The sequence below is a fragment of the Antechinus flavipes genome, chromosome X, assembly GCF_016432865.1.
Source record: "Antechinus flavipes isolate AdamAnt ecotype Samford, QLD, Australia chromosome X, AdamAnt_v2, whole genome shotgun sequence".
NCBI classification, from domain to species: Eukaryota; Metazoa; Chordata; class Mammalia; order Dasyuromorphia; family Dasyuridae; genus Antechinus; species Antechinus flavipes.
Genome location: NC_067404.1, coordinates 56,380,929 through 56,405,758, shown reverse-complemented (window position 1 = coordinate 56,405,758; position 24,830 = coordinate 56,380,929). Strand labels below are relative to the sequence as shown.

Genomic DNA, 24,830 nt, shown 5'->3' with positions numbered 1-24,830 from the left:
TATCCTGGAGCACTAGCCCCCTCTCAGTCTGGAAAGCTGATTGGTGGTTGTTTAAGCGGTATGGCTCAGCTATGTAACAGCTACTGATTTCTAAGGTGTTTTCTTCCCTTTGACCTTGTGGCTTTCTGCCACAGCTAACCATTTCTCGGGGTGGAGGAGGAGAGAACTGGCAATATTACTTTTAGATGCTTCTGGTGGGGTTGAGCCCCAGCTCAAGTTTGGGGAAAGGAAAGAAACAAGGGCTTAAGGACTATTATCTAACTAGGAGTGGTTAAGAAAAGTCTCTTTAGCTTGGTTCCCTCCCCTAGGCTCTATAGCTCCTGCCCTCCACGTTTGCTCCCTGTCCAAAAGGGGATCTATGGCTCCGAGACAAAATCCAATGGGAGGATTTGTCTTATAGTAAAGTATAGTATAGTACAGCCAAGTATACAGTCCCCAAAATGATGCAAAGAAAGCTAGGCTGGGAGAAAAATGAAGCATACAGTCATTAGAGCCATTATTGGGATATCATCTCAAATCTCGGAATGTTCCCTTGGAGCTTTGGGCCTGATTTTTGCCCGCGTGTCTTCCCTGTCTCTTTGACATTAATTCCTGATGTGAGAGGGCGTGCCGTGTGTGTCGAATGGGTGTTTGCCAATCAATCCATTTGGAAGATTTACCTGTGTCTTTACGTGGGGGACATTTGTTACAAGATGGCCCCCTATTACTGCAGTCTTTTTAAAAATGCTTTATTCTGGTCAACCACGATCACAGCAAACCAAGGCAACGTGGGAGTCAGCCTGGGCTTCCAAGTCACATGGTCATTGGTGAAAGGGGAAGACTTTGGGGCCAAACTGTCAACTAGCTCAAGTTTGGAAATTTGGCTGCCTCAGATGTGGGCAAAACGGATTAAAAAATAATTTCAAAGGAAATCATTTCAACTGTGGTTACAGTATACAGACCAAAGAAGATTGGGGGCATTCCGAACATTCTGGGTTTGACTTCAATCGGAGAGAGTCTGGAACCACTGAGGCTGGCTTTATTTCTCCAAAAGGCCATAAATAAATCACTATGGGCTTGAACACAGAGCGCAGAGGTACTTACATTGGGTGGCGACGGGCCTGGTTGATGATATCCTTGCTGCGGAATCTTGAGGTCGTTCTTTCTGGGACCTTAAAGATATAACCAAATATTTCAGTGCAATTCTCTAGCATTGGGAATCCAAGGCATTGATTTCAGGATGACTGGTAAACTAAAATACATGTGGAGTATAAATCAGATGAGAGGAAGAATGGTACGATGGAAAGAAGGCTAGACTTGGACTAGGAGGATCTGGGTTCAAATCTCATCTCCATTACTCCCTGTATACCCTTGCACAAATCATTTCTCCTTTCCCAGGGCCTCTTTCCTCCTACTTAAAATAAGAGAGGTGGGCTAAGCAGTCTTGGAAGTCCCTTCCAGCTCTAGGGCTAGGGTGACCTCAGGCAAATCCATTCTCCTGTCTGGTCTCAGTTTCCTCCTTTGTAAATTTAAGGAGTTTGAGGTCTCTTCCTACTCTGGAGTTACGAGTCCATGATGTTGATTTCCCATTCAGTATCTTTTCATTACACAGTACTGTCTCTCGGTCAAGACCAAAAGTCCTGCTCCAGGGAGTGGATATTATGGCATACAGAGCTGAAAGGGGCTTTAGGACGCTTCCTATTAAATTCTCTCATTAAAAAAAAATTCCACAAATATGTTTTGAAAAAAAAAAAAGCTTTAATAAAAAAGGAAAAAAAATTGTTGTAGAGGGGATTGAATTACTTAGGCTCACTCAAAAAGTGAAGCCAGCACTCAAACCCAGAGCCTGGGCCTTCACATCTACTCTATACCTCAGTTGACTTTCAAGTCCTCGTCTTATTCTCTAACCTCAGCTAATTCTACTTGTTGTGGGACTCTTGGCTCATGTCAGGCCATTCTCCCCTAGTTCTTTGTTCTGTACCTCTGTTCATACTATTTCTCCTCTCCATGAAATCTCCTCTCCTCTATGACAAGGGGCTTCATGCTTTTGAAAGAACATTCCAGTTCCAACAATGTGTGATTCATGAATAAAGTCTAGTTCACTAGCTCCAACCCATACACTCCTTTAATTGATGTCCTATAGGGCTTGGGACCTGGGCCAGTGAGTCTTTGAATCTTTTGGGTCAAATTTTGTGTGTGTGTGTGTGTGTGTGTGTGTGTGTGTGTATAAATTTTCTCTTCCCAACAACACTGGAGGTTCTGTACTTGTTCCACAAACCCCATGGCATCTAGCACAGTACAATACTGATGGACCCTCAAGAAATTCTCATGGATACTTCCCTGTTCTTCAGTAGAGGAGGGAGACTATAAGTCAGGGGTCCTCAAACTATGGCCCGCGGGCCAGATGCAGCAGTTGAGGACATTTATCCCCCTCACCCAGGACTATGAAATTTCTTTATTTAAAGGCCCGCAAAACAAAGTTTTTGTTTTTATTATAGTCTGGACCTCCAACAGTCTGAGGGACAGTGAACAAGCTCCCTATTTTAAAAGTTTGAGGACCCCTGCTATAAGTGTTGCCTGTTAAGAAATGGGAGATGGAGTGTTTTGCTTAACTATCTTTTCTTGGTTATAAGGGATAGTTCTATAAGTAAACTAATGTGGTGTATTAAAAATAAAAGACAAAAGCTATCACTGAAGATCCACAAACTGGAATGTTCCAGTGGTACCCCCGTGATGTCAGGAGAAAGTGAGGAAAGCCCTGGTGTATTGGTTGGACTGTGGAAGGATTATGGACAAATGTGGCCTAGAATGGACAGACATGGAATGAGGTAAGATTTATGTCACTAGGAAGGAATCCCTGAATTGCAGCTTTAACAAGGTCATTGGAGTAATTAAGAATCAATGAAGCTTTTTTTTTTTTTTTTTTAAAGCAGCATTTGTTTCCTCCCCAAAAAAGTGTGTTGAATGGAATCGACCATAATCTGGGATGTTATGAAAATGCCCAGATATCTATAGTACTTCTCCCCCATCCCCAGAAGCTAAAGCAGAACTGGATGTCTTTCTTCGCTTTCTCTGTCATCCAAATTAATATGAAAGGAAATTAAATAATCACTGGGAAGGGATGGTACCTTTGGAGGCTGATCTTCAGCTGGGGAAATGCTGCTAAAGACATCATCTTGCGCCGCGGTTTTAGGTCTGATGGCCATGTCTGAGAGGGAGTAGCTGTGCTGGTTTTCTTTACTCAGTCGAAGGTTCTCATTCTTCAAATACATCGAAAGAAAGGAGACATATATACAATGTTATCACAGACTCAGTGGCTATACTGTAACCTCATTAGTTTAACATCATGTCATATATCTTATGGTACTTTTTTAAAAGCTCTGAAAACAAACATGTTACTTTTTAATATATAACAAAATACTTAGTTCCTAATCCCAAGAAGATGTTTCTTTGAAGGAAATGAATTAAATTCCAACATGAGCACCCTAGTGAAACTGAGATTCTCTTGACACTGAACTATCAATACTGGCTTTTGCATGGCACATTTTCAAATCGCTTTACAGTTAGGCCCTGGAAGATAAACATAGAAATAAGATGGAAAACAAGTCGAATGGGGACAGCTCCTGTTTTACCTAAGGACAAGCCAAGGCAAGGAGTGAGCAGTCCAGTCATTCAAATTTTGAGCTAGGCCTTCTGATTAGAATTTGACTCCTCATTTGAGTCTCAAAGATTGAAAGATTTAGGCTGATGGAAAAAATTAGCACTCTACACAGAATTGAATATTTCTGATGACTATAGCCAAGGAAAATATAGCATAGTGGCGTAGTGAGCGGGCTTTACAGCTAAAAAGACTGAATTGCAAGGCCCAGGCTGTGTCATCCTGAGCAAATTACCTAACTTCCTCCCAGTGCTCCAGGTTGCTTGTTCAAGATTAGAAGCTGTGGAGAGGATACTGGGAAGATAGTGCAGTAGTAGGTCTAAAAGCATAAAAGTCGGGGTGAACAAAGATTGGTGCAAAACAAAGATGACTTGGGACAGAAAGAAGGCCTTCTAGGATAACCCAAGAAAATGAAAGATCCCAGGCCTGGGATTTACCAGGATGAAATACAAACACCTCCAGGCTAGCTCCACAGAAACATCCAGTGAAAGCCCTGGGACTAGCTGGGTTAGGAGGGAGCCTCATGTCAAACCACAGGGACTTTCACCTCCTGAACAGTGTAGAGAGTCAGAGATCTAAGTCCAGGAAAACTGAGGATCCTCTACTGATCAGGAAAGCCAGGCCCAGCTATGCTGCTGAGATGCCGCCCTGGGCTAGAAGGAGCCAGCACACCTGGTAAGTGCAGAAGCAGGGGAGGGGGGCAGGGACTGATGACTCTCAGAACTTGCAGGAGAATGGAGCTCTTGGTTTGGGGTTCCAGATTCAGATCACTAAAGGGAAGTTAGAGGCACCCCCCCACAATAAGAGGTGCTTACACTAACAGTTTTTATTTATTTTTAATTAATAGGCAAAGAAAAAAGAACCCAACTATAGAAACAGTATGGGAATAAGGAAAATTGGGGTTCATCTTCAGAGGAGGGCAGTGAAATTAAAAAAAAATCCTCTTCTACCCCAAAGAATAACGTTAAATGGCTACCTTTCCCCAAGGAATTTATAGAAGAACTCAAAAAACACGTTTAAAATCAAGTGAGAGAGATTGAGGGAAAATTTTTTAAAAATAAAAAATAAAAACCATTCAAGAAAAACAAGATTATGAAAAAAATTTAACCAACTAGAAAAGGAGATAGAGTCCTAAAGAAGACAATAATTCTTTGAAAATTAGAATTGGGCAAGGGGAATCCAGTGAAGCTATAAGAAACCAAGAAATAACAAAACACAATATAAAGAATGAAAAAATAGACCAGAATGCTAAACATCTTATTAGAAAAACAATAGATCTGGAGAATAGGTCAGGAAGAGAAAATATAAGAATAATTGGACTACCTGAAAACTATGACAAAAAAAAAGGACCTTAACACAATAGTGTAAGAAATAATTAAAGAAAATTGTCCTATGTATACTTATTTTGCATTTAATTTATACTTTAACATATTTAACATGTATTGGTCAACCTGCCATCTGGGGGAGGGGGTGGGGGAAAGGAGGGGAAAAATTGTAACAAAAGGTTTGGCAATTGTCAATGCTAGAAAATTACCCATGCATGTAACTTCTAAATAAAAATCTATTAAAAACATTTAAAAAAAAAAAAAAAAAAGAAAATTGTCCCGGAGTGATAGAACACAAGAGTAAAGTAGAAATAGAAAAAAAAATCCATTGATCACCACCTCAAAGAGATCCTTTGTGGAAAACACGTAGGCATATCACTGCCAAATTTTGAAACCCCCAGGTTGAAGAGAAAATTTTGCAAGAAACAAAAAAAAGCAATTCAAATATGTTGGACGTATAATTAGAATTGTACAGGACTCATTGGCAGCTACAATAAAAGACCACAGGTTCTAGAATAATATATATCAGCAATCAAAAGAACTAGACCTGCAGCCAAAAATATCATATACAGCAAAATTATACATAATATTGAATGAAAAAAATAGACATTCAACAGACTTGCAGATTCCTGAACTTAATAGAAAATTTAACATATAAAAGCCAGTATCAAAGATTAATTTCAAGGAACTCAATCTGGACAAATTGTTTATGTGTTACACAAGGAAATCTATACCATATTGACAACAGTAATAGGGTAGGTCAGAAATCTTTCTTGGTTTCCATAGCATGAATTTTCTTGATAGGATCAAGTCCATTTAAAAAATCCCTTCCCTTTTCTCCTAGAGCGTGAGTTCATTTGAACTCCTAAAATAATGTTTGTTGTTTCTTTTCTTTTTTTCTATGTTGATAATGGCGGCAGGATTATTTTTGTTTTTGGTGGGAGGAGATGAAAGAAGAGTCGGTAGGCAGATTTTGTGTTGACTACTTTTGTTTCTGTGACACCAAAACATCTAAATCCAAAGTGATAAATTCATATGATCCTCCAGATGTTTGGAAACAGACATTTCCCTTTTGCATCTTCAAAGCCCTTCCTTAAGTAATTGAGGAATGTCCATCATCTTACTGATAAGGAAAGGTCATCTTACCTTTGTTATTCCTGTCCTCTGCAAAGCTGGTGTACAAGGACTAGAGCTACTGCCAGAAATCACTCGAATTTGGGGAGCAGAGTCATGGGCAAGAGCAAGGGTCCAATTGAAAGGTGTCTGGGCACCATCAGATTTCTTTGTCTTAGTGTTCATCTGAAAAACAAAATAGGAAAGTGGGAATGAGGGTAAAGACATGATGTTCAAAATATATATTTTTTACCATTCTTCTAATATTGGTTTCTCTTACTTTTCTTATTCGGAAATTCAAAGAATTAAATTATAACTGAAATAAGATGCCCTACAAGATGAGGTATGTTGGTATTAAACATATACTCTGAATTAGACGCTTGGGTTCCTCCCTGAACCAGGACGTTTGTGAGTATACAGATGATATTGATCAGAAAATAGGGTTTCTGGTATGGGCCTCTGATGTGGCCATGGAAACAATGGGGTCTCTCTGCTCAAGGTCAGACACAGTGCCCTCCTCCCTAAGAAGAAAGGTAATTCAGTATTCTATTAAAAATATGTTTAATAGCCAAATCCCAGCAAGCTCTACATGACACATTTTAGGTGGCTGATGGGAATTGTCATCTATCAATGTGAAATTCTATCTGCCCCCTAAAGTCCATATCAGGAAGATAACACATGATGTCCCAAACTGTGTTCTGAAGCTACTCAGAAAACAAAACAACAAAATAGACTTCAGCCTTCCTTGATATAGTAGTTTTCTCCAGTTTGGATCTCTCTACTATTGATGGAAAAATGCTAAGCCCCCAAATGTTTTATCTTAAGATAGGAATCAAGCGTAAGGACAGCCTAAGACCAGATTCTTATTTAGTGCCATGGAAAACGCCAGGGGTTTAGCTGAGGACCACATTGTAATGTCCTTGCCCCCTCACAATCAAATGCCAGAAAGGATTTAAAACTCATGGAATAAAGGAAACATCACTCCTATGCCATCAGAATCAATCAATAAACATTCATTAGGGGAATACTCTGTGCCACATGCTGTGCTAAGTGTTGGAAACATAAAGACAAAGATGATAAAGGAGCTTATATTCTAGAGATGAAGAAAATATTCATGCATGCATTTGGATATATAAAACAGATACAAGTAGAAAATACCGACAGGTTAAGAAGACCAAGAAAGGTTTCATGAAGAAGGTTGTTCTTGAGTTTTATTTTGAAAGAAATTAGGGCTCTCGAGAGGTGGTGATGAGAGTTGGAAATAGGGAATGCATTCTAGGCTCAATCTAGTGCAAAGACATGAAGATATGAGATAGAATACTGTGTGGAAGCTACAGCAAGAAAACCAGCATGATTGCACTGGAGCATTTGAAGGATGTCAGTATCTGGTTATAAAATTCCCAAAAAAGATTACAGATAGAAATGAGAAAGATAATACCTATTTGGAGTTCATTGAATAAGAGGGAGGAGATAATATGGTCAAACCTGAACTTTCAGAAAATCATTTTGGCAGCTGAGTGGAGGAGAGACTTACATCAGGGAAACCAATTAGGAAGCTATTTCCTTAGAAAAGGAATTAGTCAATAAGGGCCAGCACCAGGGTGGTGACTGTGAGTGGAGAAAAAAAGGGAACATATAAAAGATAGCATGGAGTTAGAAATGACAAGATTTGGTGAGTGAATGATGAGAAATGAACTTATGAGAAGTTGAGAATGACACTGAGAATGTAGAGCAGTTTGAGCTATGAATAGCATGTATACAACTCATGTCAACGGGGATTTGGAGGCTACAAACCAGATACTGAAAAGGCAGGGCTCTATACCAATCTAAATCTTCCAAAAGCATTCTTATAATCAGTGTTCTGAAACTGTCACATTAGTGCAATTGAACATGACACCTAGCAAGAGAGTCAGGTTTTCCCAATGAATCTTGTTCCAGGAGAGATATAGTCATCATGTAGACTGAGGAGAAGCAATTTTCTTTCATGCAATATCTGGGTTCTTTAGTTTTGTCAGCACCGTGGCCAGCAGTTTGTTGGCACTTGAAATTTTATTGTACTAGGCCACTGCTATTTTTTGGAAACTTAACATGACAACAATTCTCCACAAACAAGGAAAGAAGCAACTTGGATGAAGAAATAATTTAAAGCAGTTATACATATCTTCTGGAGATGGAGGATTTTGAACTAACCATTTAACTGACTGGGGAAAGAGAAAAGATAGAAAGAAGTGGAAAAAATGACTAAATAAAAAAAAGAAAGAAAAAAATGAATACTTTAAATAAAATCCAGGAACTAGGGAAAGGATAAGCAAATAGGAGTGGGGGAGGGAAAAACACTATGGGAAGAGATCAACATTGAAGTAGATCAAAAGAAACTAATCACAAGGACAAAGTATTGACCTTAATAGGAAGGGGATTCCATAAAAAGCATCATTAATGAAACAAATGGAGGAAAACACAAGCATAACCTGTGTAAATTTAAGTATAAATGGATTAAACTATCCAATAAAATGGAAAAATGATAGAATGGATAAGAAAAAAAAAACACTTCAACAATATATCACATACAAAGAACACAACTTAAAAAGTAAAGACATACAGAATATCAAAATGAGGGACACATAGACTAAAGTTCACCCTGCTGAGAGGTAGGGAATGACAATTATAGTTACTGGGAAGATGTCAATTATTACAATGTTCTGTAATATGACCATCCTTGCAATCCCCCCTCCCCTCAACTGAATGTGCTTTGCACATCTATGATCAAAGATCTAAGTGAATTTTAACAACTAGACCCAAACAGGATATGTTTTCAGTTGTTGGGGGCAAAGTGATAAGCGATGAGGGATCCTAGAACTGTCTGTAGTGCAGTGGAAAGATCACTAACTCCGGAGTTAGAATGCTTGGGTTCAAATCTCGCCTATGATGTCTACTACTAGTGTGACTCTAGACAAGTCACTTCACCCCTCTGTGTCTTGGTTTCCTCCTCTGCAAAATGAAGGGGTTGATGAGATGGCCTCTGAGGCTCCTTATAGCATTTCAATTTGGAATCCTTTTGACATTCTGTGAATGACTTTATGCACAAATGAAATTTTGCACTATATTCTACTTTCTCTTCAAAGTGGATATTTATAAAACATGGGCCTGGAAACCAAGATGGATAATTAGCCTGACAGTTTGCTACTAGCCATTTATCCTCAGGCTTTGTCACTTCAAGAGGAGTGAATAAACTGAACATTTCCCCCTTAAAAACATAATAAAAGTCTCAAAAAGTCAAACCATCCTTATCTCATCGATACTGATTAGCTCATTCTGAGGTTTAAGAGAGACCATCTCTGTTCCTGACTCCACCTACTTTGGAGCCAACTCATAAAATCATAGGCAATGTTTTGGAAATAAATATTGATTTCTAAATGAGAAAATTCAGATTTTTTTCCTCAATTCTTTCATCTATTTTGAGTTCAAGCTATTTTTGTGAGCTGATGAACAAAACCATAATTTCTATAGTATGACTTATTAGTTGCATTTAAATCTTTGACAAAGAAAAGTTCAACATTAGCAATTAAAAAAAAAAAAACCTTAGGCTTATATTCTGATAACCACAAAAGTGTGATCACTCCTGTCTTGCAGAAAAGTTGCTGGCTGTAAGATGCTGCTTTTTTCCAGGCACCAACATGTCCAATTTGTATACAGCATCATACAGTTGGAAGATATCTTAAAGATCATTGAGCCCAACACCCCCTCCCTTTTTTTTTTTTTTTTACATTGGAGGAAACTGAAACCCAGAGAAGTGAAGTGAAACACAAGGTCACACAGGTTGGAAGTGGTAAGAGCCAGGATTCAAACCCAGGCCCTCAGAATCCAAAGTTAGCTCTCTCTTTCTACTGCACCATACAACTTCTGGACATGTCAGGAAACAGCTGAATGAGAAACAAAATAATGCAGCTAATCATGCAGATGTTTTGGCAACCACTTATCTCTAAACCTATCCAGATGTTTAGCCATCAAACATCTGGATGGCTGCCTGCATTTTTCACTTTTCATCCTGGTGTTTGGCATCAGATAGTCCCAGCCTAAGCCTCTTTATTTATGTTCAGGGAGTTGATTTCTCAGAAAATTGTTGACCCTGGGAAGTGGATGCAAAATAAATTTATAAAGGCAGAGATGTTATGTGATGAACTCAACTGGTTACAAAATTCCCAGAAAAGATTACAGATAGAAATGAGAAAGATAATCCCTATTTTGGACAGGCAGTATTTTATCTTATAAATAAAAAAAATACATATATGTATATGATGTGTGTATATGTATATATACATGCATACATACATATATATATAAATGAATACACTGACCATATGTACAGAGGCCTTGAAAATTTTGGGTTTCTTTTCCCTCCACATTCATTCCTACCTTCTCTGAGAAATAGTTAACAGTCAGAAAAAATACAAGAATAACAATAAGTAATGTTATGTAAAACACAGGTGATCGAACAAGCAGGTACAGATTGCATAGCTGAGTGATCAGATCTGGGTGATCTACTATTAACTCTCAGAATGAGGTGATGACCTAAGTATTATTCCTTGAGACCAAGAGCAACACATTATTGAGCAAGACTTCAGTGAAGATGCAGTGTCCCCCCTTGGTAAAACAAACTCTTCTGCCAGTGGTTAGGATTTATAGAGCAATAAACATCATTCACTTTAAAGGACTCTTTTAGTATCATTGGGCAAGTATGGAATGGAGATTTGCCACTGGGAGGTTTCACAGCAACAGTGATTAAGGAAAAGAAGGCAATGACCTGGGGTCCTGATGTTGATCAGTAATAACAAGATGAAAACAAGTCTTCTGATACATCATCAACATGGGACTCGTATTTGTACATGGGGAGGGCTGTGCACACAGAATTCACATACTCTCAGCCGCTCCATTGTCCTTAGGATACTTTTAATAAATGGTTATCTGGGATTAGAAGTTCAGGCCGTGGCCATGCTATATTTCTTGCACACGAATAGAAGTTGCCATTAACATCACGATCTAATTGACTGGGTTAATAGAATTTTGAACTTTAGATTTCATCTTCCTTCTGTGCTACTGAGCTCTGCCCTCTCCTCTGATCTAGCACCCAACTTGGGGTCCTGAAATTACAATTGCTGAGAGTTTACCATATCTAGATGCCCTCAGATCTGTCACACTACATTCTCGCCATCTGTCTTCCAGACACATACCTCCTCCCTATTCAAATCATATAAACACTCTCCTAGAAAGAGTATTCAACCTGATGGCTCTATTTGCTTTTTCTGATGTTTTCTGGTCATCACTGTCCTATATGAATTACCTTCCCTTATTAAAATGCAAACTACCTAATGAAAGGGACTGTCTCAAGTTTTTTTCTTTTGTTGTTGTTGCTGTTTATTTATTTATTGTATTTGTAGCACAGTGTCTGGAATATGTTGGAATATGCCAAAGAGTTAATAAATGCTTGTTTCCTCTCTCCCTCTCTCCTTCTTCCTTCCTTTTTTCCTTCCTTGCATAAATCTATTACTACAGACAAGAAAAAAACATAGTTAGAATTGGCTATTACTTAGGCCTTACAATAGTGATTCTTAAAGAGTGAGCCATGAAACTCCATGAACCTTGTCTTGCTTCTGCCCCAGCTGTGCCTTCAGATTTAGCATAAGTAGGGTCACAAAAGTGGCTTTATCGAAGGAGACATAAAGCCCCTTCCTCTGCTGGGAATCCTGGAGTGGAGAAGGGAAAGGAGAGGCAGAGGAATTTCAAGCTTGGAGTAATGAGTTTAGTAACCCAGTTTCCCTAGGAACTCTTCCTCTGTTGCCAATTTAAATGTTTCATTATGTCATGATTGCTTACCACAATGACTACTTAGACTTGTGATGGAGAGAGCCATCTGCGAGAACTGTGGGGACTGAATGTGAATCACAACATAGCATTTTCACCTTTTTGTTGTTGCTTGCTTTTTGTTTTCTTTCTCATTTTTTCCCCTTTTTGATCTGATTTTTCTTATGCAGCATGATAATCGTGAAAATACGTGTAGAAGAACTGCACATGTTTAATATATATTGGATTACTTTGTCATCTAGAGGAATAGGATAGGGGAAAGGGAGGGAGACGAAATTTAGGAACACAAGGTTTTCAAGGGTGAATGTTAAAAACTATCTTTACATGTATTTTGAAAATAAAAGGCTATTATTTTTAAAAGAGTATCAATAAAACATTTTTTTTAAGTGAAAGCAAAGCACTGACAGACCATTCCCTATCCCAGTTTCAGTTAAAAAATTCTAAAGAATAACTTCTAAGAGGACCAGTAAAACAAATGAACCAAGGGGAGCCAGGAAGATCTTGGCAATGCTTGACAGAAGAACAGACCTTTGTAACTTTTTGCTGCCATGAAAAAGTTAATCAGGAGACTGGAGAATCAGTGTGAGGTTTTTTTTTTTTTTAATGAGAGCAGAAAACTGGTGAGGAGACTGAAAAATGATGCTTGCTTGATTGATCATGAACTCTCTTAATGTAGTGTGAACCATAGAATGAGTGCTCCTGAATTCTAACCCCATGCTTGTATCCTACAGCAGCTCCATGGTGAAGTGGACCAAACCCACAGGGTCAGAGAAGACACATGTGGCTATTGGCTATCAGAGAGGAAGTTCAAGTGTGGTATTATTTCAGGAGACAATGTATGAATAACTAGATGTGTCGCCTTATCTATACATCTTAAGTTGCTGGGAAAATTGTACCACATTATCTAGAATAAATTTTACCTCTTTCTTTGAGGTGCTTGGGGAAGAAGTCGGAGTCTTTTTCAAAGCCTTTGAAGTTTCTTTGCTCTGTGGCTTGTGATCATATTGTAGAAATAAGAGCTGAGCTTGATCTTTGGGAAGGGTCCGATGAAATCTTTTAACCTGTGGAGCATCTTCTGGTTTTTTCTTTAAAAGAAAAAAAGATAAAATTAATAAAGTGAATTAACAATTCTAAAAGCAAGTATCAATGATAACTCCTCCATCCATAGAGGTAATGTATTTCAATCCTTTAAATACTTTTCAAGTATGAAAAATCGTTCTCTGTGTTTCTCATAAACCCCAACTTCCTGTGCTATTTAATAAGTTTTCATCTTTTTCTTAAGTTTGGTTTTATAGCTGCATCGAGAGCTCTCTAAGATTATGTTACAAAATTTTCTACTTTCTCCTAAACGAGAGACTTAACTGAATATAGGAGTTTGGGAGAATTTCTACTTGCCCGTATGAATCAGGCAATTGTTTGCCTTTTTAATATAAATAACTTGAAGATCAACTCTGGGAAACAAGATTGGAGTGATCTACTGCATTGATGGAAACAAGGTGGGGAAGGGAAAGAGGGAGAAAGGATGTACTAATGGTCAGAGCTTGAACTTGGAGATGTGGCCCCAAATTCCTGCCTTGGGGCTCTCCATCAGTTATTCCTGCTCCTTGTACCAGGATGACACTTCCCTAAATAGCTAGAGAAACTGCCGGAGAGAGAGCTGGAGTTCACCAGTTTCTTATGAACAGCTCTCTACTCATCCTAGTGGGTACAGACTTGATTTAAATGGACAATCTAAATTCTGAAGACCTGGTTTTGAGATCTAGCTGCATGGTCTTGGTCAAATCACCTCTCTCTGAATTTGTTTTCTCATCTGTAAATATAAGAAATAATACTTGTGATGGTCTCTTGAAGTTAAGGCAGGCTCTCTATCTACCATGCTCCTTTTTACTTCTGACTCATACTGGCTGACTCTCAGCATCCTAAGCATCCCTCAAAAGCTAACTTGCATTGGTAGAGAGTGTTCCCCATTGGAAAGTCCCTACATTGCCTCAAAGTAGAGAGTCTTAATCTTTTTGGAGTGATAAACTGCTTTGATAGTCTGAAGAAGTCTACAGATTCTTTCTCAGAATAATGTTAGAAAACATAAAAAATAAGTAAGATCAAACAATGAAACCAATTATACTGGAACATAGTTGTCAAAATAAAAATTAAAAACCCCAAACAAACAACCAAGTTTATGGACTCCTGGTTAAGAAGCCGACCTTTAAAGGCCTATTGCAATATGAAATAACCAGATTTCAAAAACCAAACCAGACTGAACCAATTTCTACTTCCTAGAGTTATCGTGAAGATCAAATGACCAATGAGAGCAAGTAAGTAAACTGATCTGTTACCAAGGACTACAGAAATATCGGCTATCTGAGCTCCCCTCTCTACAACTGCTAGAGGTAATTATCAGCTATAATTTCCATTTTAAGGAGATTTTTCCATCCTGACATATAGCTTCTTTTGTACAATGATCTTCCCAGAATTCAATAGTTTATTTGGGTTTATTATTATATCTACCTTCCTAAGTACAAGTCACTATGTTTATGTCTAGAGCACACAGTTTGTATTGACTGTCTCCAATTTCAGCTGGTATTATTTTCTGAGTGATTCTTTTATGCATTGCTTTAGTCATTTTCCTGTTTTCTGTGGCTTGTCAGTGGCTGTGAAAAATACCAAGTCCCCTGTAAAGTCTCAGCAGGAGGTCTGCCTTTTTAGTGTCACCAAAGAAATGGATCACACATTACAAGAACTCAGAAAAAGTTAGCTTCTGCAAGTCAAGGAGGCAGTTAAATGGTATAGTAGACAGAGTGTTTGAGTTAGGGTCAGGAAGATTTGAGGTTGAACACTGCCACTAGACACTTGCTGGCTAGCTGTCTCATGTTGGACAAATTATTTCATCTCCATCTTCTCCTCTGTAAAATGAGAAAGTTAGACTCAATAGCCACTGAGATGCCTTCTAATTCTGGATCTAGAATCCTATGTGTGAGTATGGATAAGTCACTTCTGAGGCCCAGGAAGGGCAAATGACTTATCCATACACATAGGATCCTAGATCCGGAATTAGAAGGGAATTTGTTTCTGATTTGAATTTTGAAAGAAAACTATCCACACAAACAGAATGCTAGCTCACATCAAGGATTTCATCATAAAGCATCTTTCAAGGAATGGCCTAGGTTGAGCACAGGTTCAGGCCAACGGCCAACAATATTGTATTGTTGGCAACATCCAGAGTTATAACTCCAGGGTCATGCAAAAAACCTCCATCAGCAAAGGTTAGATAATTGTCCACAAACTCACTTTCTTTAAATATTGATATATACTAGACTTATTGAGGCAGAGTATGGGGAACACACTTTTTAAAAAAGATTTTTGACAATGAAAATGAAACAGATCTTTATGGGGTTCACCTTTAGGAAATGCCATTACCTAGAACTGCTAGATTCTTTGTTGCCTAGTGGCGGAGTTAAGTAGGGTTTATGGTATACCGAATACGAGCAATAATTTATTTTGTACACACGGTCAACTAAAACCATGAAACGTATCCTTTAAATTGGATGCTCTGGTTGTGTAAGACACATCCCTTCAGTCACTGGAACAAACTGTAGCTTTAAACGTTTCCCTCAAGCTCTCTGTTCATGGTCTCCTATCTTTCCATATGTTCTGAGTGCCTCATTTCCTTTAAACCTTCTCTTCCTTCTAACTGAAAACTCCCATCGTTCCTTACCTCCTTCATTCCCTTTAAACCTCTTCTTTCTAACTGAAAACTATTGTTCCTTACCTCCTTCATTCCTTTTAAACCTCCTCTTCCTTCTAAATGAAAACTCCCATGGTTCCTTACTTCCTCATTCCCTTTAAACCTCTTCCTTCTAATTGAAAACTTCCATCATTACTTACCTCCTTTATTCCCTTTAAACCTCCTCTTCCTTCTAACTGAAAACTCCCATCATTCCTTACCTCCCTATTTATAGGGAGACATCCCTTTGATCTGGTCTCACTTTATTCTTTTCAGTCTGGACCCTGTAGTTAACCCATTTCATTGTACACTGGATATTAAAGTTTGTCCCCCTGGAAATACTGTGAGTACATGCAGCAGAGGATTCTGTTTTATTTCTCAGTAGCCCACTTATATAATAAGGCTGGTACTGGGGACCTGTGATGAGGAGTCTGCTCAGATTCTGTGTTGCACAGCATATCTGCACGGTAAGTTCCTGAACTTCCTAGAGTCTCTATAAGGGAAGAATGAATGACTGGAAGGGCCCAAGGAAATCTAGCACAAGGGTTGTGAGTGACAACAATATAGGTATTTGTGCTAGATTCATGATAACGGCTTGTGAAACACGTCACTTAAATAGGCTACCTGGGCTTAAAGTTCCCAACATTTACCTACTCTCATTCTTTTGCCTACATTCTACTTCTCTTGGATTATAGCTATTGTCTTGGTCATGAGTGTGATATGGTAGCCAGAAAAGACAATGTGAGCTTAGGCTACCTTCAGAGAGGCATGATGACCAAAGTGGAGAAACTCTCACCGTACTGTATGTTCTTGATCTGGTCAGACCATGATTAAGGTACTCTATATAGTTTTAGGAAAGACATTGACAAACTGGAGAGTGTCCACAGAAGGGCAACCAAGACGGTAAAGAGCCTCAGATTCATAGTATATAGGGATGGGTTGAAGGATGCTTAACCTAGAGAAGAGAATATAGCATATTTTGTATATTTATTATATGGTAGCCATCTTGAATAGCTTTCTAATAATAAGTGTCTTTTAAAGACAGAGCAAAAAAAATTAGAGAGGGCTTGTTGAGAAAATTAATTACAAAACATCATCCTTAGGGTATTTAATGATAAAGCTAGCGGGAACAAAACAAACAAAAAAATAGAAAAGATCTGTAAGCATTTTTATAACAAACTTTTCCTTATCATTGACTGGGGAGCCACAGCATTTAGACATTAATTACATTACAATCCTAAACATGGGGCAATAAGAAATGGCACTAAAGAAAGAAATGGAAAGAACGGCTATACTGGACCAAAGATACATACAAAGGAGGTCTGTGGTGGAGGTGACACAATGTCAGGGAATATTTATTGGAAAAAGTGGAAGACATAAAAGCTCTGAGGGGTGGGAAGCTTTTTCACCAAAAAAAAAAAAAGCAATTGTAAAAAAATTCTAATTCCTATGTGTACTTTTGTCATGTGTAAAAAAAAAAACAACAATTATGAGACTAACATGCATCAAAGGCAGCTAGATTTGACATGGGGAATAGATATTAACTCTTACATCCTCAGGTTTCTTTTTCTGCTCTTTCTGTTGCTCCTTGCATTTCTGCCACTCAGTCAGGACTGGATCCTTGGTCTTATCCTGGTCTTTGAATTGCTGTTGCTGCTGCTGTGGTTGCTGTTGTTGCTTTGGTTGCAGTTGTGTCTGCTGTGGACGCTGTTTCACCTGGGCTGCTTGCTGTGAAAGCTGCTGAGTTGGTTGTTGGGGCTGGTGATATGGCTGCCTCAACTGGTTATGGGTCAGCTGCTGAGCTGATTGCTGTGGCGACTGGTGATGAGATAGTTGCTTTCCCTGGTGATAAGCTGGCAGCTGGAGAGACTTTGGTGATGGCTGAGTCAGGTTATGGACCGTCACCTTTAGTGGCTGAGGAACATGGTGGAGCACCACCTTTGGTGGCTGCTGCATCTGGAGATGTGGTGGCACCTTTGGTGGCTGCTGGGCCTGCTGATGGGGTGGCACCTTTGGTGGCTGCTGGGACTGGTAATGGAGCGGCACCTTTGGTGGCTGCTGGGCCTGGTGATGAGGTGGCACCTTTGGTGGCTGCTGCGTCTGGTGATGGACTAGCACTTTTGGTGGATGCTGTACCTGGTAATGGACCGACACCTTTGATGGTTGCTGTAGGTGATGTTTCGACAGCAGCTGTGTGTGGTGATGGGTTGACATATGTGATGACTGCTGTATCTGGAAATAGGCTAGATGCTTTGGTAGCAGCTGTGTGTGGTGATGGTTGGGCTTTGGTGGAAAATGCAACCAGTGATGGTCTGGAGCTTGTTGTACCTGCTGTCGGGATGCCGGCTTTGGCAGCTGCTGTCCCGGCTTTGGTGGCTGCTGCCCCGGCTTTGGCAGCTGCTGCCCTGGCTTTGGCGGCTGCTGCTCCTGCTTTGGTGGCTGCAGCCCCTGCTTTGGTGGCTGCTGGCTCTGTTTTGGTGGCTGCTGCCCCTGCTTTGGTGGCTGCTGTTCTTGCTTTGGTGGCTGCTGCTCTTGCTTTGGTGGCTGCTGCTCTTGTTTTGGTGGCTGCAGCCCCTGCTTTGGTGGCTGCTGCTCCTGCTTTGGTGGCTGCTGCTCCTGCTTTGGTGGCTGCTGCTCCTGCTTTGGTGGCTGCTGCTCTTGCTTTGGTGGCTGCTGTTCTTGCTTTGGTGGCTGCAGTCCCTGCTTTGGTGGCTGCTGCCCCTGCTTTGGTAGCTGCTGCTCCTGTTTTGGTGGCTGCTGTTCCTGATGAGGCTCTGATTGCTGTGGTAGTTGCAGCTTTGGCAATAGCGGAGGTTTCTGAGGCTTAGGCAGTAGCTCTGGTGCCTGTTTCTCCTGCTGCAGAGCTTTCTGGTCTGGCTGCAGAGCTTGCTGGTCCGTCTGCAGGGCTTTCTGGTCCAGCTGCAGGGCTATCTGGTCCTGTTGCAGGGCTTTTTGGTCCTGCTGCAGGGCTTCCTGGTCCTTCTGCAGAGCTTCCTGGTCCAGCTGCAGATCTTTCTGGTCCAGCTGTAAAGCTTGCTGGTCCTGTTTCAGGTTTTGCTGGCTCTGCTGCAGAGTTTGCTTTTCTTGTTGCAAAACTTGCTGGCCTTGCTGCAGAGCTTGCTGCTCCTGCTGAAGAGCTTGCTGCTCCTGCTGAAGAGCTTCCTGCTCCTGTTGCAGATCGTGCTGCTTCTGCTTTAGATCTTGCTGCTTCTGCTGCAGATTTTGCTGCTTCTGCTGCAGATCTTGCTGTTTCTGCTGTAGTTCTCTCTGCTCCTTCTCCAAACGTTGCCACATCAGTTGCTGTTGCTGCTGCTGTTCTCGTTTCAGTTGTTGCTCCTTGGAAAGTGGGCTTTTCTTGTTTTCCTGCTGCAGCCTGAGAAACTCTCTTCGGAGGGTAGATTCACCAGGAAGATTCACTATGGAGCTAAAGGAGAAGACATAGCCCAATGAGTAATGGAACACTCATATAATTAAAACTGAGCATGAACAGGAGAACTGTTCGGTTCTGCAAATATGTATTGTATCTAGGATATACTGCAACATATTTAACATATATAGGACTGCTTGCCATCTTGAGGGGGGGGGTGGAGGGAGGGAGGGGAAAAACGAAACAAAAGCGAGTGCAAGGGATAATGTTGTAAAAAATTACCCTGGCATGGATTCTGTCAATACAAAGTTATTATTAAATAAAATAAAATTTAAATTTAAAAAAACAAACAAACAAACAAACAAACAAAAAAAAAAAAAAAAAACTGAGCATGATCGGGTCTTTTAGGGGATATTCCTCTGCAGCAACCAAGCTAAAACTATCTCTAGAAATGTCAGAATTTCCTAGTTCATGCTCTTGATTGCTGATCCCCAATCATCTTTCATTGGAGAGATCTTATTCTTCCATATTCCTTTGCCATCTTACTTAAGGAGTAAGGGAGTACCCTCCTCAAAGATTATGTAAAGAAAGTGACTGCTTAGCTGTGTGGCCCTGAGCAAATCACTTAACCCCAATTGCCTCAGAAAAAAAAGAAAGAAGTGACTGCTAACTGTCCTACTAACTCTGAGGGCTGCGGTTTGCTCACTCCTAGGCCTAGACCCACTGCTGCTTAGGAAGTTCTACACACAGAATTATCCCATGCAGTATTTGAGTGGTCAAGCTCACCTGGGCTCTCCTTGGTCTTCATTTAACTCTTCTTCCTCTTCCTCTTCTTCTTCCTCCTCTTCACCTTCACTTCCACTGTATTCATATTCAGTTTCATCTGAAAAGAGAGAAAAGGTGTCAATGGGTTTGGGGGGGAGGGAAGTATGTTCCTTCATCCAGGATGGATGAAGTATAGCTTTTAATCCATTATTTATTTATTTATTATTTTTATTATTATCATTTTAATAATATTATATTTATTTATTTAATGATTAATTAATTTAATGATTCACATCCAAAGTATGGCTTCATCCAGCAAATCTAATGATTAGAGGATGTGGGAGATGGAGGGCATCTTTGAAATCACTTGCCTTCTAATAACCTCATTTTTATGTATGAGGGAGCAAAATTCAGAGGGAAAACTTGCCCAAAGCCACAAAAACAGGAAGCAGGTCAAACAGTTAGGACCTGAACACAGCTCTTTTGAAATCAAATTCATTTGCTCTTTCTAGGCCTACAAACCAGGTTCAAAGGAGGGGGAGGTAATTTCCAGGACCCCAGATGTAGTATTGATTGGGAGTCCTGTGCTCTTCTAGCATTGGAGAAATAATTTCTTTCCTGCTTGGGGCCAGCATCCTCAGCTCTCGGAGGAAGAGCTTAGCCTTCCGTTGACTAACATTGGGGAGACCCACATCAGAATGTTAAAGGGCAGACCAAAGAGCTTCCCTCACCATTGGGCCCAGGGGCAGGCTCAGTTAGTCTAGTGGCTTCCAGTTAATCACTCTCCTGTCTGGGCAGCAATTCCCTTCAGACTAACCTTCTTTGACTTAAGGAAGGAAGAGAATTTGGAGTTTGTGCCAACTAATGTAACGGTCAGCTCTCAGTAAATATTTGTTGAATGAATGAATGGTACCTTCTATTAGAAGTGTTTCTACAAACTGTATCTTAAAGTCTGCATTTACTTGGAGTCCTCAAATCTATTTTTTTACATTGTAAAATGAATTGTGTGCCTCTTTTTTTGGCCAAAGAGAGTTAGAGGGAGAGGCAGCTCCAAGACTCTATTCTCTCCCCCCACCTTACACTGGGTCCCTCCAATGTCCTTGGATCCTGCTCTGTCCCCGTTGAGATCCTAACTGCACTTAATGTAAGCCTCTTCTTTCTTTCCTGCCAATTGGGTTCCATTATGTAATTTTAGGCAAGTCCCTTCCTCTTTTTAGAACTCAGTTCCCCCCTTTGAAAAACGAGGGGATGTATGTAGGTTGGACCTTTGATGGTTTCTGAGGTCTTTTCCAGCTCTACAATTCTATTCTATAAATGTAAAAATATAAATACTACAATTTGGTGTTGTGCTCAAATTCTTATTCAATGATACTTGAGATAACCATAGTTTTTCTCTCTTTCATCTTCTTTAATGTGAACATTGTTGCTTTTCATCAAAGGCGACAGATACGTGAATCATCCATTGCCGCTGAGTACCCATTTAATTAAGTGTGGTGTCTCAAACTACCTTTATCTTTCTTCTTCTTGGTTCGATCCAGATGATCCTTGAGCATGATCCGAACTTGTCGTTCATTTGGCAGATCTCGAATGAACGAATGCCTCAACAGAGCCTCGGTGGAGGGACGATGTATGTAATTTTTAACCAAGCAATTTTCGATAAAGTTGAGGAACTTCTTAGACCTAAAAGAAATGGAGACACAGTGGGGTCAAACAGAAGGATATGTATGACAGGTTTTTGAAAGGAGCTCCCAAGTCTTATATTTCCTAACTTAAATTGCTGTGTGGCCTAATGGCTAAGGGTCAACAACACCATTGAGCTTCTCAGGAAGAGTGGCAAGGCCCAGTGACATTTTCAAAGCAAACAAGCTGGTTGCTTTGTCTCCACAGTATAAAGAAGAGAGTTGGAAATAGTCTGGTTAATCAAATCTATATAGGCAGCCCCACTAGACAGTTCAGAGCACAGTGAATTTACTCTTTCGCTTTGAGGGATCCTGTTTGACTGTCAACATGGATTTGATTAAATTATTACACTATACTTTTAAGGTACAGACCCTAAACTGTATGTTCCAAAGAGAGGATAACGGAGGCACTAGAGCTTCCTGTGCTCACAAGAAGGGTCATAAGGCTGCTTATAATCAAGGTTAAGAATCAGGTCTTATAGATTTAGCTACTCTGATCCATACAATGATCCAAGACAATTATGAAGGACTCATGCTGAAGAAAGGTCATCCACCTCCAGAGATGTGGCTTCTGAACTCTGAGTGAAAACTGAAACGTAACCTTTTCACTTTATTTTTCTTGCTGTTTATTTTTTAATCATGGCTAATACTGAAATGTTTTGCATGATTTCACATGTATAATGGATATATCACTTGCCTTCTCAATGAGTGGGGGGAGGGTGGGAGAGAGGGAGAGAATTTGGAATTCAAAATTTTTAAATGAATGTTAAAAACAAATAAATTTTTAAAAGGGAAATGAGTCTTGTAGCTAGCTCATTCAGAGAGAAATCAAATCTATGGGAAGAGTAACAATGATTCAAAAGGAAGAAAACCAATCATTAAATCATTGGTACTGTTTTCTCTGGGAGAGCTCTAGTACCAGTCCTGATAAGCTCCCTTCTGATTGCAAATGAGGCCAAATTTAGGGTTTCCATCCCTATGTGGATTAGGGAGATGTTTCTGTTCCACAGCCAATGACTATACCTCTAACTCCAGTTGGCCATCTCATCTGTTTCCACCAGGTTCCATTTTTTTTGGGGGGGGGAGGGAAGGAAGGGAGTAAAAGAAGAAGATGATACCCAGAAATGAGGGTGGAAAAAAAAGTACCTGCTGATGTTATGCAGTAATGTAGTGATCGTAACATACTGAGGGGCTGAATATTATTACTAGTTGGCCAACTCAACACCAACTGGCGAGTTGGACCTTTTAGCTAAGACACAAGCTAATAGCAATAGGGAAATGAGACTAATTGCCCAAATGGACAGAATTTTCTCCTTGGCTAGACGGTCAGTCAGTCAATAAACATTTATTGTTATTGTTATATTGTTATGGGGAAGGGCTGAGCCAAATCATGAGACAGATTAAGATGTCTAATCTTACCATTTTCGAGATTTCAGTTTGGGAGGAGGATTCCGGGGGATGAGAAAGAGAGCTCTCATGGGATGCATATCACAGAGGGCTACAAAGGAAAATACACATCATTAGAAGCACTGAAACAAAGCTGCCTATATAGCATACCGGCCCTTGCCTATCGATGATACATTTTGCTCTGCTTAAAAACATGCCATGTAGTAGTAACTAGGCATTTTCTTCTCATAACTAAGAGAATATAATTAAAGACTCATTTGAACATAATCAGCACAGTCCCAAGAGATTCTAAAGCTTCATCCTCTCCAGGTGTATAAAAATACAATCGACAAATCAATGGTAAATTGGACACTGCACAACTTCTCCGCGGTGAAGCATGATAGGCGAATTGCACCTAAATGTGGAAATCAAATTCTGAGGCAAGGGTGGGCTTCCGCTTGTGTTTTTGTTTGGCAGGGATCTCCAGCTGGGAGAAGTAATTATAAGTTGGACAAGTCATCCAGGCTCCCAGCTCACTCTACACAACAATAAACAAAAGAAAGAAGACTAGCATTCTCAAAAACCACAGGAAAATGGTTTGGGGGGGGGGGGGCTGCACTTCCTAGGTACAGTATACTTCAGCTACCTTTGATATTTCGGATTCTGAGTCTAATTATTAGGCTTCATTTTTGTTTTTATAAATGTGAAAAAACCCCCAACAAACCAACAACTTGATCTGAGCTTCCCAAGCTCATTACCTCACTGGTTTGAGAATGTTGGGTTTGTCTGTAAGCATTAAAATATGTGTCTCACCCCACTTATTTCCTCTTGAGCTTTGGTCAAAGAAAGCTGACAAGGCAAAAGGCCCTTGCACAGAGAGCCTGCCTACTCTCTTCCCAAGGGCCTTTGAATTCCTTTCAATGTTAAGACCGTTTGCTAGGGATGGTCCCTTCCAATCTTCCCTCTCCCCCAAACACATCTCGAGAGGAACAGGAAAGTTTCATGGGCCTTTCCCAGACAGGCAGGCAGAAGCAAGCCCTGTACTTATCCAGCTAATACTAAATGAATGGAGCAGGTCAGGGGGCAAATTTTGTCCTCTTACTTACATATATACACTGACAGAAGGAAGGGACCCATCTCAAACTGAAGGCAGAGTTAGGCCAAGGCTCAAAAGCTCACAATCCTTAATGCCTGATGTTCGGTCAGTGACCGACTGCTACCTTGGGTGTCACTTTCCCTTTCTGGGCCTTAGTTTGTTTTTCTGTAAAGTTAGAGGGACTAGACTGGATGACTTCGGAAGTGTATTCCAGCTCTTCTGATCCTGGGCAATCTTGAACGAATCATTTTCCCTCCCTTGGATTCAGTTTCCTTCTTAGTAAAATGAGGTTGGACTGATGCACTGCCACCTAATTGCCCAGCAGCCATGCTCCATAAGCTAGTTGGTGCCCTGCCACAAATGAAAGCCTAAAAGATGGCTCCGAAGCATCCTCTCGGCTACCCAATTGTGATTATATGGAATACTTTGGACAAGTCTCTTTCCTTCTTTAGGTCCCCTTTGGCTTATTTACAGAATGAAGATGACTTCAAAGGCTTCCAGCTCCAAATCTGTGAATCTACGTTGGACATGGACAATATGTGGTACTCATCTCTCCTTCTCACATGATCAGCCCACCTTTGACCTCAGGGCTCTAACCCTTCTTTTGCTTATTTTGAATATTCCTGTTGTCTGCTATATCCATTCTCTGGTGACTCCACATTCCAGTTTACCAGATGTCGCTATCATTCTGGAAAACAACTGCCCATAAGGCGACAGCCAAGAGGATACAACGGTTCAAAGTGCTGAGCAGAATTACAGAGTCCTGAGTTCAAATCCTGCCTCAGATGCCTGTTGGCTGCAGCATCCTGGACAAGTCAATTAACCTGTTTGCCTCAGTTTTCTCACCTGTAAGTGGAGATGATAATAGCACCTCTCTCACAA

At 40.2% G+C, this 24,830-nt stretch overlaps 1 protein-coding gene across 1 annotated transcript in view; it reads right to left on the bottom strand.

Annotated features, from left to right (window-relative positions):
* LOC127543146 (mitogen-activated protein kinase kinase kinase kinase 4-like) overlaps positions 1–24,830 on the bottom strand; it is a 216,880-nt gene that overhangs the window by 62,355 nt on the left and 129,695 nt on the right. Inside the window, exons 9-16 of the mRNA XM_051969166.1 lie at positions 22,886–22,964; positions 21,295–21,467; positions 19,809–19,905; positions 17,207–19,079; positions 12,855–13,019; positions 6,109–6,261; positions 3,108–3,239; positions 1,084–1,151 (exon numbers count right to left, since the gene is read on the bottom strand). Coding sequence (XP_051825126.1) covers positions 1,084–1,151; positions 3,108–3,239; positions 6,109–6,261; positions 12,855–13,019; positions 17,207–19,079; positions 19,809–19,905; positions 21,295–21,467; positions 22,886–22,964 — 2,740 coding nt within the window. The remainder of the gene's footprint in view (positions 1–1,083; positions 1,152–3,107; positions 3,240–6,108; positions 6,262–12,854; positions 13,020–17,206; positions 19,080–19,808; positions 19,906–21,294; positions 21,468–22,885; positions 22,965–24,830) is intronic.